Raw genomic sequence first — 11,599 nt, forward strand, 5'->3', positions numbered from 1 at the left:
GGGGGGGGAGGGGAGATAGCGTGGGGGGGAAGGGAGGTGGAAGGGGCTGGTGGGAAGGTATAGGTGGCAGGGGTTTGGGGGAAGAGGGAGGTGGTGGGGAAGGGGAGGTTGTAGGGGGCAAGGAAAGGGGGAGGTGGCAGGGGCTGAGGAGAATGGAAGGTGGCAGGGGGCTTGGGGTAGGGAGGGAATGGGGTTGGGGAGGAGGGGAGGTGGCAGGGGGCTTGGGGGGAGAGGGAGGTGGCAGGGGGTGGGGGGGAGGGGGAGGGGGGGGGGACAGGGGGGGGGGTAGGGAGAGGAGGGTATGGTCATTAGACACCTGTGCTGTGCTCCCTTTTTACTCAAATGAGACAGACCTTTCCTGCAGTCCTAAGTTATCTTGGGCTGGAAAATTGTTTCACCCTGTCCTTTTGTGGATCCTGTCACTCCAGAATTCATTTTGAGGCATGATTTAAAGTTGTTTCGAGGGAAATTGGCAATTTCCTGCCTTCTCTCTGCCATCTTGGCTCCACTTCCCCAAGTGTTGAATTATCATGACTTGAACAGCACTGATTCTAAAAGATCCTGTGTTCCCTGTGGCAATTAACTAAAATTAAGTTAACCTCTTTTGGAGCAGGAAATGTCTCTTTTTACTACCTCCAGTGATCAATGCTTCCACTGGCTCTCCTTTAAGATCAAATGAGTTGGTAAAGTGACTTCCCACAAGTCTTATAGCTAGTACACAAACCCAGGTCTTCTGTCCAAAACCCCAATGCTTTTTTCTACCTAAAGCATATGATGATCATATCATTGAACATTCCCTTCTGTTATCCCTAGCATGATTCTAATGGTGATTATGATGAAGATAGTAATAACAAAAAATCACAGGAAATTTTTTTATAATCACTTTAAATGAACAGTTTTCAACCTGGGTTAGTTTCACATATTTTTCCCCTGAGAGAGATTTAATATAACTAATAGAATTCAATGCACATATCCTTATGATTTGACTCTATGAGGAATAATTCATGAAGTTAGCCAAGAACCTCTTCATTACAAGGCATATAAAAGGGAGGAATGATAAAGGAAAGGAAGGTCCCTCATCTCTGTTCTTTGTTGTCCTTATCCTTAATGTCATCAAACATTGGTTGGATGACACCTGAGTGGGTTTAAGTCTTGGGAAGACAATGAGGTACAAGATATAGTCTCAGACCTTCAGGGATTTATAGTCTAATTGGGGAGGCAGATCATATACATATAAAGCTAGAAAACACTACAAAATATCTAAGTGCCAAGTGAATGTCAGAGTGAATATATGACAACGATATCCAGAGGAGGAAGAAGTCATGGAGGCCTGGGGTGGTTCGAGATTTCTGGAAGAAACAGAACTTGGGCTATGTCTGAAGGAAGGGTGAGATTTAGATGATCTGAGAGGAGGAGGTCAATTGATTCCAAGATGGGAGAGCTGTGATAGACAGAAGGACTTAGGTGGTTATGTGCTTGACAAGTTTGGGGAGCAATAAAATTTTTTTTTGTTTGGCAAGAGCTGAAGATTTGGGTTTGAAAGCAGTAGGGGCTAAGGATGAAGGAGTTAAAGGCTAGGTTGCTAAAGACCTTGAATCTTCAAGGGGAGTGGTGTGTGTCAAGCAGGGAACAGTAATGGATAATGAGGTCTTATAATCATGAAGACCTGGGTTCAAAATCTGTCTTAGGCATGTGTGACCCTGGATAAATCATTTAATCTTTCTTAATCTCAGTTTCCTCATCTGTGAAATGGAAATAATAGCACCTATTAAGCAGATTGTTTTGAGGATAAACTAATAAAGTGTTTTACAAACTCTTTCTCTCTCTCTCTGTCTCTCTCTCTGTCTCTCTCTCATTCTCTCTCTCTCCCTGTCTCCTTCCACACACACACACACACACACACACATATATGAAAATATACACATATACACACATACATCCACAAACAATATGTGTACATAGACACACTCATACACATGCATATACATATGTGTATATATGTATATATGCATATTACCTATATGTGTACATGTATAAATATGTATGTATATATACATATACACACATGCACGCATGCATATACATACACATATATCTTAACTGTTGTTATTATTCTGGCAATAGTATGCAGGAAGGATTAAAAAACAGAAAGATTGAAGATAAGAGACCAGTTAGGAGGCCATCTTCTCCATAAGTGAGGTGACGAGGACCTGAAGTGGAAGGCATTGATTGCCAGGTTAAGAGATTTGGACCTTATCTTGTAAGCAGAAGGGAGCTATTGAAAATCTCTCTAATTCTCATCCCACCTATAGAACAATGCAAAGAGATCCCTGGGGGTTCTTTTCTAGGAAGAGGGAACTTCAGTTGAGGAGAAACGTCATCTAGCATTTCTTAATCGAAGGTGACAGGTGCCCACCTCTTCCTTCCCCCACCCCATATTTGTTTCTCCTTACTTGCTTTCCCTCTTTTACTTTGGGAAAGCTAGTTCTCTGAGGGCAAAGAGCCTTAAAAAACCTTTTCTACTTTGAACACGTGCTCTAAGTGATTATCAAAAAAAAAGGCCACAGAACTTACCATGTGGTTTACTGATGAATTCGCACTCTGCCACACATTCATAACTGTCTTCTCGTCTGCTTCAAACTTGAGTTCGATGGCCTCTATGCAGTAATCAGTCCTGCCTCTTTTCAGGGATACTTTACTTTTGGGCTTGTTTATTATTCCATCAGGAGAGGGAACTCTCCGGGGAACTACAGGGATTCTTGGTCAATAAAAAAGAAGATTGCTTAGCTTTGATTCTAAACTTCCATTTTCATGACTAGATGTTCTTGTGACTTTAGCTACCATACTTTAACTTTTTTCTTTTTTGAGTCTGAGTCTTCCTATTTCACCCAGACTGAAAGTACAGATGCTACTCACAGGTTGACTCCAATACTGATCAGTTTTGATATGCTTCATTTTTCTTACTTGGGCCGGTTCACCCCTCCTTAGGTCGCCTGCTGGTCCTTCACTCTGAGGGTTTGCCGTATTGGAAGCTGGACTAAGTGTGGACACCTAATTGATTGGCTTTATTCCTGACATAGCTTAGAATGCCTAAACTCAGGGGATGCTCCAGTCTCAGCTTGTTCAGCAGCAGAGATTAAAGGCACATGTTTTAACCTCGATTCAAAAAAAAAAAATCCTGGGAGAAGAATTCTTTAAGTGGCAAGATGTGCACAAAAGGCTAAAGACATATTTTCTAGGCTAATCACATTAATGCCAGTAAACAAAATTAACCTAATCAATATTTCAAAGAAGCAATAGGAGCTTTTATCAAGTATGGTTTCTGTGAGGAAAAACTTCATGCATTTTAGAAATTTTATCAGTGTAGACAGATAGGAGACAATCTTGTTTAGAAACTGGGTCAATGTATCACTGAATGTACTTAGGACACTCTATCAGAGAAGAGGAAATCAAGGGGCTGAGAAAGAGAGAGGCTTGGATATGGAAGGCAATGTACAAAGAAAAGAATTTGGTATAAATCCACTCATGGAAAGAAAGCAAATTAAGAAAAGTAAAATGTAAGTTTTGGATAATGTTCAATCCATCCACCCCGGTTACAATCCAGAAGGTCAATTCAGTCAAGGCCAAAGAAAAGATGTTGAGTCAACTGTTGACTATTGGTTCAATTCAACATAAAACTATTGAATAATTTCTGTGGTGATGGAGGGGAGTGGTAATGCTACTAAATTAAGATTAATTGAAATAATATATAATAAAGCCAGTAATTTGGCTTTCAAAGATGTTTTTATATTTAGATTTGCCTAGTGGAGAAGATTTCTGGACTAGAAATCAGGAGCAATGGGTTCAAGACTGGTTCTGGTACCAACTAGGTATAAGGCCATATGCAAATGGCTTTACCTTTTTGGGTCTCAGTTTTTTCAACTATAAAATAAGAGGATATGGGAAAATGATATCTAAATTCCCTTCTAACCCTGCCATTTTGTGATTATGAGGTTGATACATAGTAAATTTCTTTTCATTCATTCTTTCATATAGTTCTCTTTGTTATCTTGAGAAGTAATAACATATTGAACCAAATCATGAAGCCATCATGGAAAGGTCTGACTAAAGGGAAGGTGGAAGAACTCTCCAGCATTCTCATTCTGCCTGACTTTCTAGTCAGAAATGGTAATGGATTGTGTCATTTTTGTTTATACTTATATGAGTGTCTCAAAGCTGGCCTCTGGATGAGCTTGGTGGTTCAAATCTTCCTTAAAAGGGAAATAACTGTTTGGGTCTCTATAACTGTTCAGAGATGAAGCTGAACTAAAAGTATCCCTACTTAGAAAAAAGTCGAGACGAATCTAGGCCATCTATACAGGCCTTCTCGCTGTTCTCGCTCCATCTCCCATCAGCCTGCCTTTGCCCTGTCTGGACCACTCTGCCTCCTGGCTTTCCAGGCTTCCTCTGCGCTGCCACTTAAGCCTCACCTTCTGCAGAAGGGCTCCTGTGGTCCCTGCTATTGCTAGTGCCTTCCCTCAGAGATAACCTTCCATTTGTACTATACATACACACATATATATATGTATATATAGATGTATAGATATATATCTTATTTGTACATGATTGTCTACATGCTGTCTCTCCCCCCCCCCCATTAGAATATAAGCTACTTGGAGGCAGTGATTGCTTTTGCTTTTCTTTGTATCCTAAGCACTCAGCCCAGTGCCTGACACATAGTGAACGCTTGTTGGCTGACTATTGCCTCTATGGCAATGTAAACTCATCAATGATTACTTTTGGTGTAGTATTATATCCCCTTCTTCCTCTTCTTCCTCTAGCTGAGGAACTCTGAAAAAAGAGACATGAGGCAGGACATTTTGTGTTTCTCCTTTTCCTCCTCTAAATCATGGGAATTATATTACATAAAATTCTGAGGTTATCCTTTGATAGATTAAAAATTAATACCCGATATTAATATATTACTTTTGAATGCCATTTAATTCCCCCCTTTTCTCTCACTTAATTTCCATAGTTAAATATTTTCTCTTGATCAATTTAATGGTTTTCACATTTCAATCTGTTATTTATAAATAATAATTAATAGAATATGCATGTATAATAGAATTAACATATTATATAATAACACTAATATGATCTGTTATATAATAAAACTAATATAATTCTACGGTATTTATATGGTAATTTAATGACTTTTGAAGAATTCCACATAAATTATCTCATCAGATCCTCCCAACCCTGTGAAATAAGTGATATTATTCTCCTCTCTTTACCAATAGGGAAACTGAGGCCAAGAGATGTTAAGTGATTTGCCCCTTGATCACTTGGTTTATTAGCATTTTTTTCTTTTTGCTGTTTTAATAATTTATTTTTAGTTTTCAACATTCACTTCCATGAGATTTTGAGTTTTAAATTTTCTCCCCATCTTTCCTCTCCCTGCCCCTAAGATGGTGTGCAATCTGATATAGACTCTACTTATACACTCATATTAAGCATATTTTCCCATTAGTCATGATGTAAAGAACAATTAGAGCTAATGGGAGGAACCATGAAAATGAAGCAATAAAACAAAACCACAAAGGAAAAGGAAAGCAAATGATATGCTTCCGTCTGCATTCAGACTCCATAGTTCTTTCTCTGGATGTGAGTAGCATTTTCCATCATGAGACTTTTGGAGGTGTCTTAGATTCTTTCATTGCTGAGAAGAGCCAAGTCTATCAAAGTCAGTCATCACACAATGTGGCTGTTACAGTGTAATAACGTTCTTCTGGTTCTGCTCATTTCACTCAGCATCAGTTCATATAAGTCTTTCCAGATTTTTCTGAAGTCCTTGGGCTATTATTTCTTATAGCACAATAGTATTCCATTACATTAATATTCCACAACTTTGTTCAGCCATTCCCCAATTGATGGGCATCCCCTCAATTACCAATTCTTTGCCAGCACAATAAGAGCTGCTATAAATATTTTTGTACATTTGGGTCCTTTTCCCGTTTTTATGATCTCTTTGAGATACAGACCTAGAAGTGGTATTGCTGGGTCAAAGGGTATGCACATTTTTATAGCTCTTTGGGCATAGTTCCAAATTGCTCTCTAAAATGGTTGGATCATTTCATAACTCCACCCACAATGCATTAGTGTTTCAATTTTCCCACATCTTCTCCAACATTTATCATTGTCCTGTTTTGTCATGTTAACCAATCTGATAGGTGTGATGTGGTACCTCTTATTAATAACATGTTGGGTTTTTTTCTTTCCTGTTTACCTTTTTATGCCTCTCTTGAGCCTTGCATTTGAAGGCCAAATTTTCTGTTAAGCTCTGGTTTTTTCATCAGGAAGGTTTGGAAGTCCCCTATTTTGTTGACTGTCCATCCCTTTCCTGAAAGATTATGCTCAGTTTCACTGGGTGGTTGATCCTTGATTGTATTCCAAGCTCCTTTGCCTTATGGAATATTGTATTCCATACCCTCCAGTCTTTTAATCTAGAAGCTGCATCATCCTGACTGTGGTTCCATGATATTTAAATTGTTTCTTTCTGGCTGCAGAAAGCAGTATTTTTTGCCTGCAGTATTTTCTCTTTGATCTGGTAATTTTGGAATTTGGCTACAATATTCCTTGGCATTTTCAAGTTGAGATCTCTTTCAGGAGGTAATAAGTAGATTCTCTCGATGACTAATTTATCCTCTGGTTCTAGGACCTCAGGGCAGTTTTCTTTGATAATTTCCTAAAGGATGTTGTGCAGGCTCTTTTTTTCATCATGGTTTTCAGGTAGACAAATAATTTTTAAATTGGTTCTTCTGGATCTATTTTCCAGGTCAGTTGTTTTACCAATGAGGTATTTTATGTTTTCTTCTATTTTTTTCATTCTTCTGTTTCTGACTGATTCTTGCTCTCCTCGGGAGACATCTTGGCTCCCAGAAGCGGAACCAGTTTATTAGTATTTGAGGCAGGATTTGAACCTAGATTTTCCTGACTGCTAAGTCCTGTGCTCTATATACTTGTTGCCTCTTAAATTTTCCTTCATAATCATTTTAATTTTTTTCTCAGTGTTTTGGAGTCTTTTCATGTTTTTGGGGAAGTGAAATAAGTTGGTCTATAAAAGTCAAGTATTTACAAGCTGTTTGATATTTTTTTAGCTTTAAATATTGTTCCCCCTCCACATATATCATTTGCTTACTAGAGCTAGTAAGGCTGTAAGAGGCCTAATAGAATCCATCCAATAGCCTCTTACCAGATCCATTAACCCATTCAGACTAAATACATATACAACACACTTAGTATTTCTAATCCCATTTCCTTACCTATAAAATCAGGATAATAATGCCTATTGTTTTCACTAAAATGTAGAGCTCATACAGATAATAATTTATAATAAGACTGGAATTTGTCATAAAGGAATATATAAAAGTAATATATATATACATATATATAAAATTAATATAAAAATACCCAGTTTAAAAAACTACATTAAAACCCCATAATCTTACTTGGAATAGACTTCAGGAACATCATCATCTTCAAGATTTATCAGGGGGACTCGAGTGCTTCCACATCTAGTAATTTCCAAGGGGATTTTGCCTTCTATTCCCCTATAGTAATCTTGAAGAAGTCTCTTTGTGTCTTGGAAACGGTTAATTTCCACCTTCAAAAGCAAACATGAAGGTTAACATATTAAGAAAGAATGAGGCAACTACATTCTTTTTTTCCCCCATCACCATATACATTGTGACAAGTCTTCTAGAAGTCAGGAAACAATGTGTATCTAACTTACAGGGTATAAAGTAAGCAACCAACTTTGTAATCTCTGGCCCTGATGAAACATATTTCCTCATAAAAAAGGAACATTCCTGCTAAGTTTTTGAAATTGAATAAAAGGGCAGTATTTGAACTATGTGGAGCTGTGTGGATTATTTCTAACATTTTGGAGTCTTCCTAGGTCCCTCAATCAAGTATTCAATTAACATTTATTGAATACTGTACTAGGCATTGATTCACACATCCCTAAATATTGTTCATGAGAAGCCAGGATATGGGGCCACTGGCTAGGTAGCTTCCTTCATGTGCAAAGCTTCATGAAGCAGCACCTGCCCATTCACTGATAGCACATAGTTTAAGAGCCAGAAATGGAATACTGGTTATGGTCTTCATGAATAACCAGGACCAGTACTGAAAACAGACCATACCTGGGATGGAACTATTGGGCAGGACCAAAAGACAAGGATCCAAAAGACACTGTGACTACCTACATTTGTGGGTGACTTGAGGTTTATGTTCTCTGTCCATGGTAACGAGTATAAAGCGTTGTGTAATATGAATGTCAGTGATGTAGATGATTTCATTGGTTTAAGACAAAACTGTTCCCCATGTTCCCTAGGGAAGAAGACTCATTCTATATGTGCTAGGAATTTCTGGTCTTTTGGTGTCTGGTCCTATATTAGCACAGTCACTGGCCAATCAGCATATCTATGAACAGTCTTGGTTCATAGACTCATGTTGGAGTCAGAAATCTCATTGATTGTATTGAGAACAGGTTTAAGTAGAATGGAGAAATAATTAGACCTAGAAGGTACTTTGGGGGATCTAATGAAGTATGTCTATATCTAATGTAGATCTATAGCTATATCACCTCTCTCTGTCTCTCTGCCTCTCTCCTTCTCTCCCTCCCTCCTCCTCTATATAGATCTAAAGATGGATAAGTGGATAAATGGATAGATTGATTGATAGATAGGTAAGTAGATAAATGTACTTTGGTAGTGCCCTCAAGGAGCATGCATTCTTGTTGGAGAGAGAGGACATATACATAAAAAAGATAACTAAAAGTTCGTTGTTCCACATGCTCCCCTTGAGCTTAAGCAGTATTGTAAGATAGGGAGAATGATACTCTCACCACTGGCACCACACTCATGCTGAAGATTACTCAGAAAGAGACTTTGGCAGATATGTCTCAAGAGATAAAGAGAAGTTGATGGCATGTGGAGTAGAATCACTACAGAATCAGCTACAAGTTTAGCTGCTGAGTTCTCCCTAGGCTGCCTGAGTCTTAATGTAGTACAGAATTGCAAGGGCACGTCAGTACTACATAACACTGTAACTTCAGTGTGATGTGAGGCAGAATCCCTTTGACCACGATGTACATTTCCAATGTATCTCTACACTAGTCCTCAAACTACAAATCATGGCGGATAATATTTCAAATATTTGCTTTTCTATATATGCAATATGTAGGATTTATTCTATTTCCTTATGAAATTTTAGTGCTAAAGGGACCCATCATTTTATAAAGAAACTAAAGCAACAAGGGATAAGATGATTTGTCTGAGATCACATGAGGATTAGAATGCAGATCTCCTGACTCCCAGTTCAAAGATCTTTTCAAGCGCACTTCCTTGGTGCTTAAATTTATTACTTCAATTCTAAAAAATTGAAGCTACCACCCCTATTGAAATTATCTTCAGAAAAACACAATCCATGAAATTATGCCAATAAAATCCTACAATTTATAGTCAACTACTAAGAACCAGTATGTATTGTTACAAATGATGATGAGTTTTCTGAAGGACAAAGACAATCATATCTTCATTGAAACTTAGTTGAAGTGAACCAAAGGACATCTAAATGTCTACTCTTGTACTAAAAGAGGCACATTTTCAGAATTAGCAATCTATAGTTTATTATATCACAGTGAAAAGAGAGATTATGAAAATTCTACTAAGGTTTTTGTGTGACATGGAAAAGATCATGTTATATGATCTTTTCTTGGAAGATATTAAAAAAGTTTCAGCTTAGACCCCACATAATCGGAGCTTTTGTAGCAACATAACATAAATCAAGGAAGAAATAAATTTAGTTGCTTTATGCTTATAGGTTTATAGGCACATAGATTGAGTGTTGGAAGGGTCCCTGTTCGCATTTAGTCTAATTCTTTCATTTTGCAGATAGGGAAACTGAGGCCCAGGGAGGTTAAGTGATTCACACAAAGTCATGAAGATAGTAACAATTATCAGAGGTGGGATAATGTGGATTTAAATTAAAGTGACCATTCACATGTTTATTTTAATATTAGAAGGTATTTTAGGTGGCTTCTTTGGATTTAAAATCATAAACGTATAAACCTCACCTCTTCTACTTGAAAATAACATTTGCAAAATGATTGGGAAAAGTAAGATTGAGCATTTTTCTATTTCCTTTCAGAGAAAGTCAGTAGAGGGTTTTTTTAAAGGTTTTCCTTTGCCTACTAATCTCAAAATTTAGCAACAAACATTTGCACCTGTCATGCTTTGATTTATTAGACCAACAGAAGCTGAGTCTCCAACTGACAAAACTGTACCCTCCTGGGAACATGCAAAAAACCACATTCACAATAAGTCAGATGAAAATCGTTTTCTGTGAAAAGTGTCTGGGACAAATTAGTTATTGACAAGTAACCAAGAATAATACTTTTCAGGATAAAAGAAATCATTTGGAAGTTATAAAATCTCCAGCAAGAAATTGGAAATTTTTTCCATTTTTTTGCTGTTTATTTATTTGTTCATTCATTCATTCATTCATTTTTGACTGAGCTTGCTAATGACCCAAAGAACATAGTGAAATCTTTTTATAATATTGGTGTTGGGTGATAAATCTACTTCCTACCTTAGAGGGGTAACCTTGCTATATCGTTTTCCCCTTATTACAAAGAAAATAATATTGTTACATCAAGTTTTTTCTCCCTGTCACTGCAGTTATATTTCAGGAATACTTGCGGTATGTCTCAAGCTCTATTATAAGAAGAATCTTAGAAGTCCAAATTTTCACCCAATGCAGGAATCCTTTCAACCACATCCCTTACAAATGTTTATCCAATTTCTGCCTGGGCAATTTCATTGTCAGAGAGCTCACTACCTGGTTAGCATTTTGCTATTTTGTTCAAGAGAGCTTTTAGAAAGTTCTGCTTGTGTTGAGCTAAAACCTTACCTTCTCAGACAAAATAATAGTGGCTAATATGGACCTGCTGTCTAAGATAAGTAAGGAGAGAGTCAAGATAGCATTAAGCTGTCCCGATGAGTTCAAGTCAATAGGCTCAGATGAACTACATCTTAGGGTACTGAAAGAACTCCTTTGAAGTTCACTCTATCCAAATTAATACCCAATTCAGTTAATGGAAGTTATTATGTGCCAATCCCCAAAACATTCTCTCTCTTTTCTTAGTGATCTTAGTTCCTGGCATGAAGTCTCACTGTGCCTAAATTCCTGCTCTCATATTAGGGGGCTTGAACATACATGCTGATGTTCCCTCAAATACTCCTCATTCTTCTCTCTACTCAATTCCTTTGACCTCTTCTCCAACTCAGTTACAAAAATGTTCTACTACCATGATCAAGAACTCAGAAATTCCTTTATCTATTAATTATCTATCATTCATGCTCCCCCTATGCTTTCCTCTTTCTAAATCTCTTATATTTGCTGTTTTGTCTATTAGAATATGAACTCTGAGAGCAGAGATTGTCATCCTTTTGTTGTATCCCAAGTACTTAGCACATGACTTTACCTACAGTAAGCACTTAATAAATGTTCATCCATCCATCCATCCATCCATCCATCCATCCATCCATCCATCCAT

The 11,599-nt window shown here is 37.6% G+C and overlaps 1 protein-coding gene across 1 annotated transcript in view; it reads right to left on the reverse strand.

Annotated features, from left to right (window-relative positions):
• LOC114032719 (sperm flagellar protein 2-like) overlaps positions 1-11,599 on the reverse strand; it is a 222,684-nt gene that overhangs the window by 36,617 nt on the left and 174,468 nt on the right. The window contains exons 22-23 of the mRNA XM_027848143.1: positions 7,488-7,642; positions 2,575-2,758 (exon numbers count right to left, since the gene is read on the reverse strand). Of these exons, the coding sequence (XP_027703944.1) occupies positions 2,575-2,758; positions 7,488-7,642 (339 nt within the window). The remainder of the gene's footprint in view (positions 1-2,574; positions 2,759-7,487; positions 7,643-11,599) is intronic.

Source organism: Vombatus ursinus, unplaced genomic scaffold (genome assembly GCF_900497805.2).
Source record: "Vombatus ursinus unplaced genomic scaffold, bare-nosed wombat genome assembly UNPS02000255.1, whole genome shotgun sequence".
In the NCBI taxonomy this organism is placed as follows: Eukaryota; Metazoa; Chordata; class Mammalia; order Diprotodontia; family Vombatidae; genus Vombatus; species Vombatus ursinus.